Source organism: Oratosquilla oratoria, chromosome 26 (genome assembly GCF_046742065.1).
Source record: "Oratosquilla oratoria isolate Oo_2021 chromosome 26, ASM4674206v1, whole genome shotgun sequence".
NCBI lineage: Eukaryota > Metazoa > Arthropoda > Malacostraca > Stomatopoda > Squillidae > Oratosquilla > Oratosquilla oratoria.
Genome location: NC_134802.1, coordinates 4,653,609 through 4,676,108, shown reverse-complemented (window position 1 = coordinate 4,676,108; position 22,500 = coordinate 4,653,609). Strand labels below are relative to the sequence as shown.

Sequence of the window (22,500 nt, the reverse complement as noted above, 5' to 3'; positions counted from 1 at the left end):
GTTACGTTTTTATGAATATGTTTACATATTCATGTATTTGCTATTTATTACTACTGATCTATTTTCTTGTTTATTGATTTATTTATTTATCTATTTATATGTTTGTTCGTTAGTCTCGCCTTAGACTACGGGACGTTTCCCCTTCCTCAAATGAATAAAATAGTTTGGCGGCGGCCCGCTTCTGAACTGAAGATTTTTCTGTCGATAACCAGAATAAAGCATTTGAAGTATGTTAAGCTGTTGTTTCATCATCCATGATTCAGTTTGCGTTTTCAGTCGTTCAGGTCTTCTCTTATCGATTTCTTTTCAAGTTATCAGAACCATATCTCTTATCTTTTATCTTCTCGTATCAATTGATGGTTCCTTTTGTCTCGTTGGTGTGTGGTGTCCATGTACCTCACAGGTATACGATCCGGAATTGGATGTTACTAGGACCTAACGCTGGTATTGATGGTCAGAAGTGACCACCTTAGGTCAAGTCGGGTCAGTCCCGCGTATATATATACTGCCTGGTCCCAGCAGGCAGGTGAGTTGTTTTCTCTGTATTCGTAACGCGTCGCCGATGCACGTGCTATGTCATAAAGACCATGGGCGAATCGGCGTATTCATTCTCTCACTACGTCACCCAGCCCAAGTAACACATCCATGTGTTACATTTTTTTTTTTTTACTCGAGTGCACCCAGCCGACTCTGGCTATTCGGCACGTTACGACCGCCGCCGCCCTGGAGTTTGCCACAATTTTACCTGGCCTATCACTGACAATGGCTATCCCGCTTCCCCCATTCACAAACGACGTCGATCTGTGGCATGTTAGCACATCGAGCAACAGTTCACAGACGCACACAAGTTCAGACTTACTGTTGCGGCCCTTCCATCCTAGATTGCGACTTGGATTTCTCCAACCCTGACTAATGCAAACACAAACCTGTACGATTCCCTCAAGGATGCGCTCAAATAAGCAAATGGTAGGATAAAAGCAGCAGCCATGGCGGAATTGTATAACATTCCCCACGACGGCTGTAGCCTCTCGGTGTTTCTGGCGCGCACGCAGGATCTTGCGGCCGGCCAGCCAATGTCCGACGAGCTACTTATCGTCACAGGCAACTGCTGCCCTCACACGCCAGGGCGTACTTTACTGTTCTTGATGTAACAGACATCGGGGATTAGTCAAAGAAGGCAAACAATATTTTTCACGCTAAGGCTCCTCAGGATGAGGGTACGCTCGTGGAGGCAGTGTGCGAGGCCGGATGAATGGTGTCTAGTGACCTTTCCAACGCGAGTGATCGTTTATGCAGTATGAACAACAGTGCCCCTAGTAACGTTATCGCCCGCGACGGAACACCTTGGACTTCATCGGCGGACGCAATGGACGCAAGTCTATCACGCGTAGAGGCCCTTCTCGACCGGGTGCTCCAGGCAGGAGGCACACGCGTCCCACCTCCACAAAGGGTACTGCTACTTCCATGCCACTTGGCAGTTAATACTGCAGAGTGCACAGCGTTTCACTTCCTGCATGGATGGGTCGCCAACCTGGGGGCCCTACACACAATAATCACGGACCAGGCCCGCAATGGGAATCGAGGGCATGGGGAGATCTTCTGTTCCTTGGCACAAACAAGCAGCGTGCCACGGCCAATACCCACAGGCGAACGGCATGGTGGAGCGCTTCCACAGACGACTAGGAAGCCGATCGCGCTAGCCTCACCTAACTCCCTGGGGGGACGCACTCAAAATCCTTCTCCTTAACATCCGTTCCACCGTGAAGGAAGACCTCTAGTACACGCCCGCGGAACTGATACCTACCCTCTCAATACTCGCCCACCTTGGAATTGCGTTCAGAGCTATCATTCATACTAGCCCTCCCCCAAGCCATGTCAGCTGTCACAACCAAGCCGCCTAGGCTTCCAGTGGCACGCAATTTATACCAGCCTCCCACGTCTGCAGACAAGGTGTTTCTTCGCGTCGACGCGCGTACTGGTTCCTTGGTGGCAAAGTACACTGGACCACACCAGGCACTGGTACGCGCGAAGAAATGTGTCGCGATCAGCGTGGGTAACCGTCGGTCTAACGTGTCATGGGATCGCACGTTGACTCCAGTTATCACCCTCAAGATACAACTCCTCCTCCCCCTCCTTCTCCTCTTCCTCCTTTGCTCCAACCCTCCCTTGTACCTCCTACTTACCACGACCACGCCGCGCCTCCCTTCCCTCAATCTCCGGCAACGCTCTCTGGGACTCCGGAACACCCAGCTCCGCCCATTGAGTCTCCAGCCGCCGGCGTCGCCTCCGGGTACACAAGACTCCGGCACATGCACTACAGCGAATCACCATCAGGAAGAGTTCGACACAATTCGTGTCCGCGTCACCAAGGGGGGCAATTTCAACCCGGAGGGTACAGTCTTGCGGTCGGGTCGGTTTGTGCGTAGGCCCCAATGGTACCCGGTCAACATATTGTCCCCTTCCTCGCCGGAGATATGTACGTTTGCCGGGATCACAGGCACCCTCTTCCTTCCAGTATGCGCGCCCAGTTCCGCTTGCTATGCCTCTGAGGTCCCGCGAGAAAATATTTTGGGACACTTTGTTATTCTTTAGGTCTATGACGCAATTTTTTCTCCTGACGTCACATACATGTCATATGTTGTATTTTTAGATTAATAGGACACGGAGGCGCAAAACGACCTTAGTTTGTCGGGTAGACGTTCTAGAATTAATTTTACGGGATTTAATAAAAAAAATAGCTTGAAAGGTTTGAAAGGTTTTATTGCAAAATACAGACTATCATAATTATCATTATTATTGTATTGGTATATAATTTTATTGATTTGTACATGTATCTGTCCATTCATTAGTTTGTTTATTCATTCATTCATTTATTTTTTGCAGGTGCATGTAGGTGCATGTATCTTCGGGTTCTTGCATAATCAATTTACACGAACATGTGCATTTGTGCACATGCGAAGTAGACACATAAAAGACTTCAGACGTATTTGCATGTACAGTCACTCAAAAAGTATCGGTTGGTGGTTTTAGGTGTTTGTGGGGGACGGCTGAAACAACAGAATTGATGTTCCTGTACAGTTGGTAGTCGTGACAGTTGCGCCCTACCCTTCCCCCCTCCCCGTTAAAACGTGGTGTAGAATAAGCATTTGATGCGTGAATATGTGACAAGATTGAAAGTAATTAAATTTCACCGACAAGAAGTGTTAATATATTATTGTTACTGAAATCACACACACACACACACACACACACACACACACACACACACACACACACACACACACACACACACACACACACACACACACACACACACACACACACACACACACACACACTCTCTCTCTCTCTCTCACTCTCTCTCTCTCTCTCTCTCGGTGGCGCGGTTGGTAGAATCTCCGATTGTCACTACGGCGGTCCGGGTTCGAATCCTGCCCAGGGCTGAAATAATTTCAGTATCGCTGCGCTTCGAGTCATTACTCCAACTGTCATGGGCGGGGAGTTGGGTGTGTGTGTGTGTACGTGTAAGGTCACAGCATTATCCATAGATCGGTCATACAAGTTTTGAGCTCTCTTCCGAGAGGTAAACAGCTGTCGATCACGAGTCCAACACGTGATCCCCATATTTCTTTTCTTTTCATCGTATAACAGATCTCGTCTTTTGTTGAGAGAGCATTATTATTAATAAGAATGCGTCACTGCTCCGGAAGTGTCTCGCTTTATCACCTTTTCCGCTGTGCCTGACTGGCATGTTTAGTCTGCACTTGCTACCTCTGATGGTTTCTGTCGACTGTGAAGCATTAAGAATGATACGAATTCCATGCGAAGGCCTACCAACAGTTTCCAAGTCTTTTGAACAACGTGTTAGAGTTTAGCGTTTACTCGCGTCCATTTCCGTACGATTTCTTACCGATACTTTTTTTAGTGACTGTACATGCTCATACATACACAGACCAACAACGTACACTGACACCCAGACACCCCGACGCGATGGCGCATTGGTAGAGTTCCCAGGCACCACTACGGCGGTCCGGGATTGAATCCCGCCCAGGGCTGAAATAATTTCAGTATCGCTGCGCTGCGAGCCGTTACTCCAACTCGTGGGTGGGGAGTTGTGTGTGTGTGTGTGCGTGCGTGTGCGTGTGTGTGTGTGTGTGTGTGTGTGTGTGTGTGTGTGTGTGTGTGTGTGTGTGTGTGCGTGTGCGTGTGTGCGTGTGCGTGTAAGGTCACAGCATTACCCATTACCCAAGCTTTCTTCCGGGAGAGAAATAGCTGTCGATCACGAGTCCAACACGTGATCCATGACCATGATGGTGAATTACATGTGCACACAGACCCGCTCATATGTGCACACATTTTTTCACAGGTGCACAGACAGACGCTCACATGTGCACACACAGACCCACACACACACACAGATCCACACGTCCACGCAGACCATACACATGTACACACACACACACATTCACATGTACCCACACAGACCCACGCACATGTGCACACACAGACAAACGCGCATGTGCACATATAGACCCAAGCACATGTGCACACAGGCTCACGCACATGTGCACACAGACCCACGCACTTGTGCACACCCACCCACGCTCTGAGCTCTTTCGGGAGGGAAATAGCTGTCGATCACGAGTCCTACACGTGATCCAAAGACCATGGTGGATCTCGTATGCACACACCCACGCATATGTGCACACACAGGCACACGCGCACGTGCACACACAGACCCACGCACATGTGTACACACAGACAAATTTACTATTGTGAGTTAATAATTGATTTAATACCAGTCAGTGTCATTGTGCACTCGTCTTGGGGTGACCTTTTGTGGGTGAGGTCACTCCAGAAGTCACTTCAGAGATTGGGGTGAGGGGAAGGGGGGAGAGTGAGTCGTACATCTGGCACATGAGCACTATTACGTCATCGGCGACGTAAATTTACGCTTCCCGTCTGTTACTTGGACTTCATACTAAGCTTTCTGTCGACTTTAATGGACAGGGAGGGACGGTGTGTGTCGGTTGGGGGTGGAGGGGATTGAATCCTGTGCTACATGAAATCACTTGGCGACAGTCAGAATAAACATAGAACTCGTCAGTGGCAGTATAATAGAAGATAAGTGCTTTTATTTATAAGACTCGGAACTCCCTAGGTACCAGAAGAGTACCGGGGGCCAAGATTCGGATACTCCTGCACAAGGAACCGAGGTACCTGTGTACCAGCTCTTGGGTACCGGGACTGGAAAGTACTTGAATATTCGTACTCAAGGGCAGGATTTCTGTCTCAGTACTATCACGTGTTACGAATGTTGGTGTTGTGGTCTGATATCCCTATAAAGGGCAGGAGGGTACAGTCATTCGACCAGTATGTAGCGGCGGCGGTGATGACGTCAGAGGTGACCTGATATGCATCAAAACTGTCGCTTTCAGATTGGTCAGTGGTGGGATGTCGAAGTGCGCAGCGAGGAGAGGCGGCAATGGTGGGAAAGGGGGGAAGGACAAGGAATAGGGAGGTGGAGGAGGAAGGTGTAGGGGGTTGAGGCTGGGTGGATGGTCAGGTCTAGATTCCATACTCGCTAGTAGATGACGTCACGTTTTTGTGTTGTTATCACTTCGGGCAATGTCGGGTATTTTCGGAAGTTTCCGAAGTCCGATGTGACGGAAGACATTCAGAGGCCCAAATAAAACGCAATATTAGACTTCAAGCTTCTTTTATGGAAGAAAATTAAAATATCAAAACTTTATAAAAAAATTCACGTGGAATGATGAATTATATAATATATAAATATATTACTATTACTGGGTGGACGTTTTTTACACTAAAAAAGTTTGAACTGCTAGGAAAAGACAAGAGACTTGAATTTTTTTTTTTTTAAAGAAAAATGGTCTTATTTTTATTTACAGATACATGTATGTGGACAATCTCAATATTAAAATACATGTATGTGGAAAATCACTTATTCTTATTTACAGCAGCACAATTAAAATACATGTAGGCCTATACATGTAGGTGGAAAATCTCTACTGGTAAAAACACTTTATTCTTATTTGCAGCACAATTCTCAATCATTCGCACATTGAGGGCAAGTGTACGTGTCATATGTGCACATTTCCCTGACATCATGCACAGACAGATTTATACAGTTGTTATGATATCATTGTTTACAAGAGCTGCACTCTATCATCAGTTTTCCAGGACGATAGACATGACACTTACAATATTTGGTGATAGTTTCATACCTCTCATTTTGTGGCAATCTAGCTTTATTGAGTTTTTTATGTGGAAACATGGTGAAATCTCCCTTTTCAAGACATACTACAAGGTGTTCCCTCATTTTACTAACATCAAATGTTACTGACAAAGGATCAATGCCTTCACACACAGCACAGGAATTGATGACGTATACATCCTTCATACGATCCCGTGACGTCATCTACTAGCGAGTATGGAATCTAGACCTGACCCTGGGTGGATGGGGAGGGTGGGTGATGGGAATGTGGCTGCATGGATGGTTGGGTGGATTGGAGTGATGGAGGGACTAGAATTATTTACTTTTAAATAGATCAAGAGAAAAAATGGAATAAAAAGAAATATGAAATTATTAATAAATAGATAAATGTATGTATGTATATAATATATATATATATATATATATATATATATATATATATATATATATATATATTTTTATGAAAGTAGCAGTTGCCGACAAGACTGACGAGTTAAACACCATATGAGGACGGAGCCTTTATTTGTACGACGTTTCGCTTATTACAGCTATTTCAAGCGGTAATAAGCGAAACGTCGTACAAATAAAGATTCCGTCCTCATATAGTGTTTAACTCGTCAATATATATATATATATATATATATATTATATATATATATATATATATATATATATATATATATATATATATATACACAATTATCAACTACAAAGCACTTTAATTCTAAGCCATCAACATCGGGAGATCCGTGGAGGCCAACATGCAGAAATTGAAACGTGGTACGGCCAAGGACTTGAATCCGGCTAGCACGTGACGTGTGCTGTAGTGACTTAACCGATTGCTCCATCAAGAGAGATATAAGTTGAGCGCAACTTTTCTTATATATTTGTATGCTCGAGTTACATACACATACACGAAATTTTGCATTCAACCCATCTCCACTATGATAGTACAATTGGTAAGTATACGAACGCGGGAAAGTATTTGTACAACACTGAATAGGCCCCAGTGAATAGAGATACATTTTTACCAACCACAATGCACTTTAATTCTGAACCATCAACATCGGGAGGTCCGTGGAGTCCAACATGCAGAAATTGAAACGTGGTACAGCCAAGGACTCGAACCCGGCTAGCACGTGACGATTGCTGTAGTGACTTAACCGATTGCTCCATCAAGATAGGTATAAGTTGAGCGCAACTTTTCTTGTATATTTGTATGCTCGAGTTACATACACATACACGAAATTTTGCGTTCAACTCATCTCCACTATGATAGTACAATTGGTAAGTATACGAACGCGGGAAAGTATTTGTACAACACTGAATGGGTCCCAGTGAATAGAGATACATTTTTATCAACCACAATGCTTTGTTGCTGATAAAAATATATCTCTATTCTTGTGTAAAACAGAATTGGGTTCGCAGATTAGTCATCTTTCCTATCCTCGGTAATCAGGAAAATTCCGGGTTACAACACATTTGAGGCCTCTGTGGCTGAGACAGTTAAGCACTGTAAGGTTATCTTATCGATAGCTGAGTAGTGGGTTCGAGTCCTACATGCGACAGATATACATTTTTATCAACCACAATACACTTTAATTCTGAGCCAACATCGAAAGACTCGAGGAGGCCAACATGCAGGAATTGAAACGGTGCAGCCAAGGACTCGAAACTACGCTAGCATTTGACAAGTGTTAGTGACTTATCCGATTGCGCCATCAAGAGAGATACAAGTTGATGGCGGGTAAGCCTTTACATTCATTACTAGCACTATACTACAAGTCTCACGAGATATGCCAAGAGACTGACTTCGCTTGCGCACAGTGCGTTTTGGACTCTACTGAACTGACTCCCTCACACTCACGACCAGCTCACTGTACACTTCTTGGGGCGTCCTGAATGGCTTGGACGGTTGTCACTGGCTGCATTGAGGTTCTCCACTGTCTCATACTTCTTGAAGTAGTCCACCTAGTCTTGAATACTGGTTTTGGAGGGGTATTTTTCACATTCGAACTGATGCACGGAAGTGTCCTGTACTTTCTTGAACGAGCCTGTCGTGTAGTAATGTTTGACGCTGTATATTATTTGTTGGAGCTCTTATGGAGGTCTAGTTTTGTTCACAGGTGTTGCTTCTGTCGTGTCCTGCAAAATAAGGGTGATTAGTGAAAGAATGAAGGATATATAACAACTGTGTGCGGTACTCGTTTTTTTTGGTTGCCCTGTATGTATATATATATATATATATATATATATATATATATATATATATATATATATATATATATATATGTGTGTGTGTGTTTACCAAGTTGTATTTACCTAGTTGTATTTTACGGGAAGGGGAGCTATGCTCGTCTTCATATCTCGTTTTATCTAGACTGTTTTTAAATTCGTGTATCGTTTTTGCACACACAAGTAAGTTTTCATATTAATATATTGTTCACCTTTGCAGCATCCAGAATTCTCCGAGGCTGAATTGAACAATATCTATGGCCTCTTCTGCCAGTACGCCAAACCACAGACAACTAAGGGTCAGATCGACCTCGACAGTCTCAAGAAGCTCCTTGAGATGTTGGGCCTCACCCAGACTCACCTCGAGGCCAAGGGAACCTTCGAGAAGTACACCAAGAACGGAGGCATCCAGATAGACGAGTTTATGAAGCTGGTTAAGGATTTGACGGCCAAGAATGGCAAACTAAGTTTGGACGTAAGTGTTTTTTATATACAGTAGTGGTAGTGGTTGTAGAAGAACAATCTCCTCCAATCTGTTTAAAATCACATGGCGCAGTCCAGAAAAAATCGTTAAGTTACCAAAAATGATTTGGAGGGTTGAATTCAGGCAGTAACAGTACAATGGTTATCGCGACAGATACGATTGTGATTGGAAACTCAATGACAATTTTTATCATGCAAACTGGAGTATTGTTAGAGGTTGATAGAAAATCAGAACTGTTTGCAAGTCATATCGTACAACAACATCCAATTTTTACTTTGCTTTATTTACTTGTCTTATTCTATTTTATTTTGCTTCGTTTTTATCTAATTTAATCCATTTTATTTTTTGTTTATTCTAAGTTGTTTAAAAATTCAAATTGTTTCAAATTTAATTTGTTCTCGGTTTGTTTCAATTTGTTTCGATTGATTTTTATTCGTTTCAAGTTATTTCAGTTTAGATATATATATATATATATATATATATGTATATACATATATATGTATATATGTATATATGTATATACATATATATATATGTATATATGTATATATGTATATACATATATATATATGTATATATGTATATATGTATATACATATATATATATATATATATATATATATATGTGTGTGTGTGTGTGTGTGCGTGTGTGTGTGTGTGTGTATGTGTGTGTGTGTATGTATATATATATATGTGTATGACACACAGGAACCCACAGTCGGAGAAAATAAACTTCGAATAAAGAAGAATCCTATATTTCGGCTATCAACTGTAGCCCTCTTCAGGAAAGTGCATTGGGTAGAGTACAAAGGGGACTTATAAGCTACAGAGAAGAAGAGATATGGACAGATGACCTCACTCAGGCGCGGGGCAAACTGGGGTGGCGGAGGAAGGAGGGGGTGAGGAGAGGGGGGATTGTAAAGTCCGTACCAGCTTGTTAACTGCCGCGCGTGAAATGATGTCAGGTGTCCACTGCCCTTTAGAAATATTAATATTAGGGCATTCCTCAATTAATGCTGATTCGACTATTTTCCTCCTGAAACCGCAGTGGGACTTGAACACTAATCTGGCCTTATCCCAATCGAAAGAATGATTCTTATTTTTGACATGAAGAAATACAGCCGAATTTTCTTGCCCATACCTAATTGACCTTTTATGTTCTGCCAATCTAGTGTTCAAGTCTCTCCCGGTTTGACCCAAGTAAACCAAATCACAATCTTTGCAGGGCAAACAATAAACACCAGGTGACTCAACTTCCTTCGGTTTTTGTTGAACGTTCACAATTTGCTTACGCACGGTGTTAGGATAGTGATAGGCAATAGTGAGACGTTCATGAGGAAACAACTTAGCAGAAGAACTGATGGTATTATTGAATGGAATTTTTAAAATGTCCTTAAAGGAGCGGTGAAAACTTGAGGGGACGGAAGTTTTAAAATGGTTGGCCCTAGCCTTACTGAGGGCTTGGTCCAGAAACCAAGGTGAGAAGTAGGCTTATTCACACTCCTTCTCTCTTCCTCTCTTATATTCCATGTTTCTGCCCCGTACAGTGCTGTTGGCAATCATTCCTTTATACAATCTCCTGTTAGCATCCATTCCCAAATGTCTATTTCTCATTACACTTTTTAGTCCACCAAGGCATTTACTCGCTTCTGTCAATCTACATTCTACCTCTACCTCCACTCCTCCCTTTCCTGCCACATTCGCACCCAAGTATCTAAAGCTATCCACTTCATCCAGTCTCTCTCCCTTAACACTCCAAGTCTGCTGCCACTTTCTCCCCTTATATATCTCATCACCTTACTTTTACCCACATTTATCTTCAACTTCCTTCTTTCGCACATCTCCCCAAACTTTGTCACTAACTTCCTCAATCCCTCCTCTGATTCTGCTACAAGCGCAGTGTCATCAGCAAACAACAACTGGCTTATCTCCCACTTTTCTCCATTTTCTTTAACCATCTCCAATCTCTGACCCACTACCCTTGCATTTACCTCTTGCACCACCCCATCCATGTATAAATTGAACAGACATTGCGACCTAACACTTTCTCCATTTCTAATCCTAACACAAGCTCTACTACATACATACATACATATACCAAGGCTTTTTCCCCCTTACAAGGGAGGTAGCCAAAAAGGGAAAAGCATAAAATCATTTCCACCCATTCCATCCCTGAATACACTCCACACCCCTCCACCCTCCCTCTTATATGAGCACCTCCTAGATGACGGGTCATCCCTGCACCTTGTCCACTGCCCTGGGTCAGAAGCAGTGTCGCAAGACACAGCATATCCACAGTAAGGCCGCTTCATTAAATCGGCGACTCCCCCTCTCCGTCCCCCCATTGCATAAAAGGAGAGGACGGGGAGAAATGCCTTTGGGCTGCGTCAAATTTTGCTCACACATACTACCTCACCCCCCCCCATCCCCCCGCCCATTCCACCTCATGCAATCACAACATCATCCATATACAACCATTCTCCATTCACCCCTGTCTTCTGTCCTCTCCCGTCCTTCCTCAACAGACATTCCCCTCTTACCCAAAGCCCCCTTCACCCCATCCATCCACTTCATCCTAGGACGTCCCCTCATGTTCACTCCCTCCACATCTGCCTTCCATACCTCTTTTACTAGTCTTTCTTCACTCATTCTTTCCATGTGTCCAAACCATCCTAATATTCTTTCAACAACCCTATCTCCCAGCTCCTTTTCCACCCCTGTTCTCCTCCTCACCTCCTCTATCTAGCCTAGTAACCCCCATCATACTTCTCAGACACCTCATCTCAAACACATTCAAACTCCTTCTCTCTTCCTCTCTTACGTTCCATGTTTCTGCCCCATACAGTGCTGTTGGCACAATCACTCCTTAATGCAGTTTCCTCTTAGCATCCAATCCCAAATGTCTATTCCTCATTACACTTTTTAATCCACCAAGGCATTTACTCGCTTCTCTCAATCTACATTCTACCTCCACCTTCACTCCACCTTTTCCTGTCACATTTGCACCCAAGTATCTAAAACTATCCACTTCCTCCAGTCGCTCTCCCTTAATGCTCACTTCCAGTCTACTGCCACTTTCACCCCTTGTACATCTCATCACCTTACTTTTACCCACATTTATCTTTAGCTTTCTTCTATCACATACTCTCCCAAACTCTGTCACCAACTTTCTCAGTCCCTCCTCCGATCCTGCCACAAGCGCAGTGTCGTCAGCAAACAACAGCTGGCTCACCTCCCACTTTTCTCCATTTTCTTTAACCATCTCCAATCCCTGACCCACTACCCTTGCATTTACCTCTCGCACCACCCCATCCATGTATAAGTTGAACAGCCAGGGCGACATAACGCATCCCTGACGAAGTCCCACCTTTACCTCGAACCACTCACTCTCTCCATTTCCAATCCTGACACAAGCTCTACTACTCTCATAAAAACTATTGTAAGCTCCCAGAAGCTTTCCTCCTATCCCGTATATCTGCATAACCTCCCACAGTGCCTTTCTGTCTACCCTATCCTAAGCCTTTTCCAGATCCATAAAAGCCCAAAAAACATCCTTCCCATTTCCTATAGCTTTCTCACATATCTGTCTTACCACAAAGATCTGATCTACACAACCTCTACCTGTCCTAAATCCACACTGTTCCTCACAAGCTCTACTACTATTGTAAAAACTCTTAACTACTCTTAACAGCTTTCCTCCTATCCCATATATCTGCAATACCTCTCACAGTGCCTTTCTATCTACCCTGACATAAGCCTTTTCCAGATCCATAAAAACCCAAAATACATCCTTACCTTTTCCCATAGCTTTCTCACATATCTGTCTTACCACAAAAATATGATCTACACAACCCCTACTTGTCCGAAACCCACACTGTTCCTCACCAATTACTCCTGTTTCTCTCCTAATCTGCTCAATCAAGACCCTTCCATAAGCCTTCCCAACTACATTTAACAAGCTAATCCCTCTGAAACTATTATACTCACACTTATCCCCCTTTCCCTTGTAGAGTTGATCTATACAGGCACTCCTCTAGTCCTCCGGTACTCTACCCTCTCTTAAACAAACATTAAATAACCTCACCAATCAATCCACCATAACTGTACCTCCTTTTTTCAGACATTCTGCATGGCATCCATCCAGACCAGGTTCCTTAGCTGCTCTCATCATCTTAACAGTTGCCTTCACTTCATCTTTCCTTGTTTCTCTTCCTTTTTCCTCACTCATCACGGTCATTTTCTTAGCGCTTCCCACTACAATTGCCTTTCCCACCCTATCCTTCTTCACATTTAGCAACTCCCTAAAATACTCTGCCCACCTTCCTCTCACTGCCTTCTCTTCCATTATTATCTCTCCATCTGCGCTTTTTACCTTTTCTTCTCTACTTGATTCGCCCCTTCTCTTTACTTTGTACCTCTCGTATGATTCCCTCGTCCTAGTTTTTAACCAATCTATGAAAGCCTGCTTCTCTTCTACACCCTTCTTTGGTTCCTCACTACCCTTCCTTCTATTTCCTCTTGTCCTCCTTGTTCCTCACACCATCTTTGCACACCTTATGACTCCCTCCTTGAACCATCCCCATTCCTCCTCCATTCCTAGTTCTACTCTATTCTTCACTCCCTCCCACTCCTTTCTCAGCTTCTTATACTCCTCCTTTTCTTTCTCATGTAAGCAGTTCACTTTAAGTACCTCCCTACCTCCCTACCTTCTGCCCTTTTCCTCTTTCTCCACCTATTCTCCACTCTCCACTTACCTTCCACAAAAAAAAAAAAAAAAAAAAAAAATCTGGTATTCCCCCACTCTCTCCCCTTAGAACATGTACATCCTTAACTCTTCCTACTACACTCCTGTTTACTACTATATAGTCCATTAAGGCTCTATCAACCACCCTTCCATCCACCACCCTCTCCCATGTCCATTTATGCTTAACTTTCTTCCTAAACACTGTATTTGCTATCATCAACTCTCAAGACACATCACCATAACTCTCCACTACGGTTTTTTCCTGGAACTCCATACTTCCCAGTCACTCCGTGTATGGGTTCATTTCCTACCCTAGCATTAAGGTCTCCCAACACCACTGCATTGACATTTCTCATTAATCTCTCCTCCCTTTCCTCTACGCTCTTCTCATTAGCAGGCCCATACGCGCTTACAAAAACCTACATCTCCCTTCCCAGTTCCACCTTCATCCACATTAACCTTGAAGAAACCTCCTTCCATTCCACCGTACTCTTACTTATCTCTTCACTTGCTAGTATAGCCACCCCTTCTCTCCCTTGTCCTCTCTTCACTCCTGAGAACCTCCCAACTACACTCCCAAACTCACACTCTTTCCTCCCTTTCAACTTAGTTTCGCTCAGTGCCAACACATCATCTTTTTTCTCACAAAGATACTGCCTATCTCTTCCCTTTTACTCTCATCTGTACCACATCCACGCACATTAAAAGACCCAAACATTAGGGTACTGGTTGGAAAACTCCTAGACCTTCTTATGCCTTTACTTATTTTAGGAATGTCCCCTGTGGGGCTACAGGTAGCAGGATTCCTAGTCCTATCCTCGTCCCGTTTTTTGTCGCCTCTTTTCCTCCACCACAAGTTAGGTGAAAAAAGGAAATGAATATTCAGAGAAATGATACAGGACAGTAACAAAGGGCTGGGGGACAGCATAATGGAGGGACAGTCGCAGTATAATAAGTGTCAGCATTTCTCTATGAACAGAGACTTCCTCTATCTCAGACAAAATTATGTGTGGCTCTGGCCCATAGGGACGCCCCATATAGACCCTAAAGTATCAACTGCAAAATACTTTGCCATAATAACATGCAGCCAATACCCCAGACGGGACAATTTATCTTAATTTATATATATTTTTTGTTTAAATACTTTTTATTCATATTTTCATTCAAGTAATTCCATGGGATGAATAGAATAAATTGACAATGAATGGAAGGAATAGATTGATGAAAATAAACGCCGTGTGAGGCCGGAGCCTTGAAAGTACAACGTTTTGATGGTTACAGCTTTATTAAGTGCATGGTACCCGATAAAGCTGTAACAAGCGAAACCTGGTGTTTATTTTGATAGACTTATCGGCAACTGCCAATTCCGTCTAAAGTAATCAAAGAAGAAAACCAGTAATTGGATAGTTCACATAACTAATCTGTTCCAGTTCCATTCTCATACTCATTTTTGTTTTAATGAAGAAAAGAACGGGCATATTAAACAAAAAATTTGAGCAACATCAAAGTGTATTCTAAAAAAAAACATTTTTAGAAGCAAATCGTTCATCCATCTTTTTAAGAATAGACGAAAAAACGTATAGATAAGGTAATCTTCTAAAGTTGTATAATCATAAGCTATTTGTATATAATAACTCGTTGGTTTCAGTTGGAGATGAACGTTCGCAGTCGTACCCGATTAAAAAAGAAAATTTTTATCACAGAAAACGTATAGTAATGAAAGGGATAACAATACTATAAGAGTAAAGTCATCTGTATAGTCATATATCTCTTATATCTTCCATTCTATTTTCTTTGATTTTATCTCTCATTTTTTTTTACTCTGTTGCTTTCACTCTTGCTCTCGCTCTTTTTCGCTTTCGTTCTTTCTCTTTCGCTCACTGTCTATCACCACTATTTACCACCACTCCTCTTAACCCCACTCTACCCTCACTCTACCTGCACATTACCTCCACTCCACTTCCATTTCACCTTAACTCCACCCCAACTCCACCCCAACTCCACCCCAACTCCACCCCAATTCCACCACCACTCCACCACCACTCCACCACAACTCCATCCCCACTCCACCCCAATCTTCTTCCCTTAACTCCTTTACTCCCTTCCCCCTTTACTGCATGATATCCAGCCCTTCTATTCTTGAGAACAGGATAGAGCTGACGAGGAGGAATGAAAAAGATAGTAACGACAGGTGATAAGCATTGAATATTGCGTGCTCTGTCCGCAGGGGAATCACAAACGCTTCAAAGAATAAAGATATACGCAATGGTGAAAGGGTACGCCTGAGGCAAGAGCAACTTTACGCTCCCGTGCCCAGACTATTTCGTACGATCATTCATGCAAGCCAAACTACGCCTCTCAACTTCGACATAGAGATTGGGTCGAGCTCGAGAGCACAAGTTGGCCAGCGATTTTTTTATTTTATTCATATATATATATATATATATATATATATATATTATATATCTTTATATATATATGTATCTATATATCTATATATATATATATATATATATATGTGTGTACGAAAAAAGCTGGAGTCCGGGAACCATAATGGTGGAAACGTAGAAAACACCAGACTCAGGAGTAGGTAATTTATTCCCGACGTTTCGAGTCCTGTCCGGGACTCGTCCTCAGGGGATACATTTCTGGATTCCGGATTCCAAGGAAAGACCACCTCGCTTGCGCGGGATCGGGTTTTGTGGGAGGGGAAGAATGTCTGTTAGAAAATGAAAAGATAGTAGTGTATAAAAGAGGGCTATTGCCACCGGGCGAATTGCGAGCGATTAGGGGCTTATTTGTTGTCGTGGCTTAGGAGAACTGGGCTAGGAACTTGGACGGCGGCGTCAATGCCGGGAGGAAGAGCAGATTATATCACCAACGAAAGTTTGGAAAATGGTAGGAGACGTAGTAGGAGAGAAAGGGGGAAAAACGGAAAAATCTTTAGTGGGAGGTAAACTGAAATGAGAAGATGTAGTATAAGAGAAAGTGAGAAAGGAAACGAGTTTTAGTCGAAGAAAAAGGAAGTGTATATGTTTGTGCGTGGGATGCGGCTATGTTCGTGAGAGGTGTGTGTGTGTAATTTACGGTTAGTGAGTAGATTTCACTTCCCGCGTGTAGAGGGCGTTCCTGATTAGCCCCAGGTAAGGCATGAGAATTCCTGTTTTACCCCAGGTTGGGTTTGAGTAGCCTGTCAGTTAATGGGCTACATGCGATATTATTATTATTATTATTATTATTATTATCATTATTACCATTACTATTATTATTATTACATTATTGCGGTTATCACCAGTCAAGCTGGTGAAGGGGTGTGTTACTTGTAGGTACGGTTATACACGTCTTATCGTGTACACCGCACGTGGGACGGGCGCAGCTGACAGATAGTCTGTACGGTGTGGTCTAGGTGTAATATGTTGTATCAGATGTTTGTGTTTGGCGTGCAGTTTTTCTAGGTGTCTTGAGTGAAGTTTGTGTTTGTGTTGGTTGAGTGGACGGATGTTGGAAATTTGGTGTAGAGACTCAGTGGTTCTGAAGTCGCTCCATCGCGAGCCCGTGATGAACTGGACAGCGGCATTCTGAACCTTCTGATGCTCGTAGTTATTAGTGGCACATGTCAGCTGGCTTAGTCCCGGGGACTGGCACAGAATCGGTCTGACGAGGGCTAGGTACAATCGACGTTTGGTTCTCAGTGTTGCAGTTTTGAAGCGTCTGAGCTTACCCAGCACAGCCCTAGCCTTCGCTCCCTGCTTGCGGAAGTGTGGGGTCCAGGTAAGGCCATTATCAAGTGTGCTACCCAGCACACGGGTATGGTCCTTCGCTGGGATGTTTGTGTTGTTTATTTTAAGAGGAGTGTTTGTGATTGTTCTGTTGGTTCGTTTGCAGCAGAAGTATACAGCATTGCATTTCGACGCGTTGGTCTTAATGCGCCACTGTTGCTCCCACGCGTGTGCCCCGTCTAGGATGTTTTGCATTAAGTGTAACGCTCCCTGCAGCGTTTTGTGTCTGCTTATGTGGTTAGTGTCGTCCGCATACGAAAGAGTTAGAGCCTGGTTGCGAGGATAAGCTGGCTCTGGCAGGTCATTCGTATATAGATTGTACAGAGTGGGGGCAAGGACTGACCCTTGCGGTACTCCAGCCTTCGGCACAAAAGGTTGGGACAGACAGCCCCGCCACTTTATTCTTATTGACCTGTCGTCCAGGTGGTTGCAGAGCAACCTTGTGAACGGCAGGGCAAAGTCGAAGTTGTGGTACAATTTGTACTTAAGGCCTTCATGCCAGACAGTATCGAATGCCTTCTCCACATCCTTACAAACCAAAATGGCCTTACCAGGGCGACCGTCTGGCGGTCTTTGAGCCCAGCGCCCCGGCCGAAAACCAAACTGGCAGTCCCTCAGCACATTCTCCGTCTCTAGGTACACGGTCAGGCGGCGGCATAAGACGTGCTCAAACACCTTTCCAAAGTACTCCAGAAGGGAGATGGGCCGATATGAAAGGGGGGCGGAGGCGGGTTTCTGGGGTTTAGGAATGAGGATGGTATGGGAGGCCTTGAATAGTTGTGGGAAGTACCCAGAGGCTAGTGAGCTATTGTATAGTGTCGTCATGTGTGAGATTATGTTGTCTGGCATACGTTTGAGTATGTGTGCATCGATGCCTGAAGGGCCAGGGGATTTTAGTTTTAATGCCGAGATAACCCCCTTTACCTCCTCCAAAACGATGGGGCAGATAAGGGGATCATCTTCATCTAACTGAGAGAGATCAACAGTCTCGTCGGGAATGAGGTCACTACAGCTGTTCATGAAGGAGTTAACACTGTGCAAGGTGCTAAAGCAATGTGGTCCTTGCACAGGATGGGGTTTAAAGACCTCACTCCATGCTGACGCCAGAAGGTCAGCTTGGTGTTAGGGGGAGTGTGCAGAGTGGTTAAGATGGTTGATGACCTTGGGTGGAGGCACAGAGCACTCCTCCAGCTCACGTTTGAGGGTCCTCCAGAACTTGGAAGGGTCCGTCTCACAGGCGCCGGAGAGCGAGGCCATCAGTTGCTGCTCCTCTCGATGTGAATCGATGTAGAGGGACTTCCTCAGGCTACTCTGTAGCCAGTGCATGTCTCTTAGGATGTTCTGTAGTGCAATGCGTAGTCTGTTAGTGCGCATAGAAGCGGTGAACGTGGCAATCTTTCGGTGCTTTGTTCTAGGAATGTGCTTTTTTACAGCGTTTTTGACAAACTTTGTAAGTGAGCGCCATTCCTGCTCTATCGCCGCTTGTGGAGTGTTGTCCATGTTTGTGTTGGTGTATGTCGTGAGAGTGTTTTTGAAGCCTTCCCAGTCGGCCTGACTGTAACGTAACCGAGGCTCACTGGGGATAAGGATGGGTGAGGTGGAGATGCGAAGGATTAAGGGTATGTGGTCTGAGAGGGTGGGGGCACCGGGTGAGATAGTGGAGTTGAGGAAGAAAGCTCGGCTGTTGGAGAACACCAGGTCGGGCTTACCCTGCAATCCATGACCTATGAATGTGGGAAAGTCCGGACCTAGGAACTTCAGCCGGTGAAGTATAGTAAGAGAGTGTAGTTGCCGACTCACTGAGCTGCTGTTGTGCGTTCCAGGGCTCCAAGCAGCATGACTGCAGTTGAAATCGCCAATGAAGAAGGTTGGGACTTTGTATGACATCACCTTGGCAATGTCAACAAAGGGGAGGAAGGGGATACGGGGAGGGCGGTAGAGGGTACAGAGGAGGATGGGACCGCGAGTGGTGCTTAACTTGATCGCGAGCATCTGCTCATAATGAAATTGATCAAGTATAGTTGCCTGGAGGGACTTCCTGGCTAAAATACAGACGCCCGAGTGCAAAGCAAGACCCCGACTCCAAGTGTTGAAGCCTTGAATCTTGGGAAGAGAGTCGGGGGCTGGATCACCCATCGAAGTCAAACAAATGACATCAGGACCGTGTCTGGCAATCTCTAACAAGGTGCTGGTCCTTTGTGGGGCCCAGTGACGGACGTTCTAGTAGAACACACGTAAATCCAATCTATCCATAGGAATAGTTGTCTTTAGTGAGTCCTACTAGCTGGAGGGAGTTTTAAGAGGAAGCTTAGTTAGCCTTAGGGGCTTGGAGGGTAAGCACTTCGCTGTCGGAGGAGGAGGAGGAGGAGGATGCACTATCGCTAGACTGGACAGTGTCTGGAATAGTGCTGGTGAAGGGGATTATGTCCCGCAGCGTCTCCTTTGTGAGTTTCGTCAGGTTCAACTTAGGCCTCCCAGTCGAGCTGGCTCGTGGTATGGCCACACGGCGCGGGAACCCGGAGGAGGAGTTGTTTGCCCCTGACGAGGAGGAGCGGGGGCTTAGGATTGGGGAGCGTGAGCGGTTGCTACGTTGGTAGGATTCATGTCTGGATGCCCTGGACTTGGGGCGTGATTGCCTGGGGTTAGGTTCTTGCGCAGCCTTCTTGGGGCAGGTGGGGGAGGAGGAGGAGGAGGTGGAGAATTGGAGGAGGTGGAGGAGGAGGAGGAGGTGGAGGAGGAGGAGGTGGAGGTGGAGGTGGAGGTGGAGGGTGTGGAAACAGAGGGAGCGGTGGTGGGAGGGGTAGGGGCTGGGTGAGGATAGGATGGGTTGTTGGGACCAAAGGGAATAGCCTCTAGGACGTGAGGTGGAATGGGGAAGGCAGGTAAGCCCAGGTGAGTGCTGTGGACAGCACTTCCTGCACCTGCTCCTTGCTCTTGGACATGAGCATTGCCGAATAGACAATACTCAGAGCAAGTACTTGAGCATCCCTCGCCTGGTTGCACCTTTCGTCTCCAGACGAACACTGGAGATTACCAGCTGCTTCCCTTTCCAGGGTGCTGCCGATAATTGATGCAACCATGTTAGGGACTCCGGTACAGGTGGAGGGCCTGCTCGCATCCTGTCGAGAACGCTTGGACTTCGTCCTCTGCGTCCGCTGCTCCTTGGGGGCGCAAGAAGGCTCCTGGTCTGGGGCGGCAGCAGGGGAGCTAGCCCTCCTCTTTACACCTGGGTGGGTTCTGGGTTTAGGGGTGGGGGGTTGAGGGATTTTGCCTTGGGATGGGGAAGAGGAGGAGGTGGAGGGGATGGAGGAGGAGGGGATGGAGGAGGAGGGGGAGGGGGTGGAGGAGGAGGTGGAGGAGGAGGAGGTTGAGGAAGAGGAGGAGGAGGAGGAGGAGGAGGGGGTTTTGGTTTTAGGCCGAGGATTAGAGGGTTGCGCAGGTTGGGGGCGGGTGTTGGGAGCTGACCTAGCCACCGGTTGAGCAGGCTGCGCTGTGTCAGCCGCCTTTCTCCTCTCCGGGCAGGAGTTGGAGATGGCGCTGTGGGTTCCCCCACATAGGAGACACCTGAGTCTCGCTGCCTCGCATTCTCTATACCGATGTCCGTCGGTAGCACACTTGGAGCACCTAGTCAGATTGGGTTGGGGACAGGATCGGGATTCATGTTTCAGGGAGTAACATATCAGGCATTGCCTGACCTTGAAGTTCTTAAACTCTCTAATAGACGATGGGGGCAGATATAAGAAACTAATCTTGAGTCCTACCCTGAGAATCTTCTCAAGGTCGGACCTAGATTTTAAAGATATTCTGACGAAATCAGTGGCCGGAGGCCGGAAGACATCGACAAAGTCAATATCCGAGTTCCTCTCCCTTAGGTCACTCAGAATGGCTTCCTTATCCCCGAGCCTGTCAAGGACCATCCTACCCACGTACATGGACGCTCTGACATGAGCGTAGGTGGGTGTGACCCTACGGGGAGAGAAACCCAGCTTCTCCAGCTTAATCACAGTCCTCTTCTCGAAGCAGGCATCGAGACTATCCTGATCCATCAAGTGGAACAGGACATTTGCCCCTTCCGTCTGGGCAAAGCGCACAGGAGCACTGCCTATCACACCGCTCAATTGGTTGGCATCGTCCACGAGCGAGATGCCATCCGGGCGTGAGTTGCCTCTCACAAAAACCACTTGAAAGTTGGTTTTCATGATGAGGGCGCTTGACGGTAAGTTATACGAGAATCAGACACGTCAGGGAAGGAGAGAAAGAGGAAGAGCAGAAGCACCTACGAAGAAGACGGTCTAGACACGAATTTTCTTAAGGCGCTAAAAGAGGATACAGAAGGCACAGCTAAATGTTTCGTGTTTTTTCTCTTTTCTACGAAGGCAAGACTCTGAAAACAGAGAGCGATTACGTGACTTCGGAAGTGTTGTGTAAGTAAAGTACACCACTGAGTATCAATGGATATTAAGCACTTTTGTGTCTGTGTTTACCCTGAGATTTCTTTACTTACGGAGAGTAGGCGTTGCTATTGAGTCAGTTGGTCGGTTAGACGCGGGTCAGAGTGTGTTGGTACAAAGAGCTGGAGCGGAGACGTCCGAGTTCTGCGAGCGCTGAGTTGATTCTGTCAGGGGGGGAGGAGGGGGAGGGGGAGGGAGAGAACCTGCTTCTTACTCCTGCGTATATAGAGTTGAGTGTAATAGCCCTATTAATGCTATCATCGTTGGTGGAGTGAATGGAGTGACCATCGCGCACAGACCCACTAACACGCTAAGTGGAGCGCTCACCCGGGTCAAGGACAGAGTGAGCAAATTGGACCAGCCCGGGGCGGTGTATAGCGTCAACTGCTCCGATTGCACAGCGAGATATGTGGGGGAAACAGGAAAGCAGGCTAGTACCAGACTACAGGAACACCAAAGGGCGGTAGGCAGAAAGGACCAGAGTTCGGCAGTGTAGAAGCACATGGAATTGCATCAGCACGAATTCGACTGGCAAGGCGCTAAGGTTCTGTACAGCGACAAAAAGAAAG

The 22,500-nt window shown here is 45.5% G+C and overlaps 1 protein-coding gene across 3 annotated transcripts in view; it reads left to right on the top strand.

Annotated features, from left to right (window-relative positions):
* LOC143039367 (EF-hand domain-containing protein D1-like) overlaps window positions 1-22,500 on the top strand; it is a 235,433-nt gene that overhangs the window by 210,419 nt on the left and 2,514 nt on the right. For all 3 annotated transcript variants that reach the window (XM_076209274.1, XM_076209273.1, XM_076209275.1), the window contains one exon: window positions 8,694-8,948. In XM_076209274.1, the coding sequence (XP_076065389.1) occupies window positions 8,694-8,948 (255 nt within the window). The remainder of the gene's footprint in view (window positions 1-8,693; window positions 8,949-22,500) is intronic.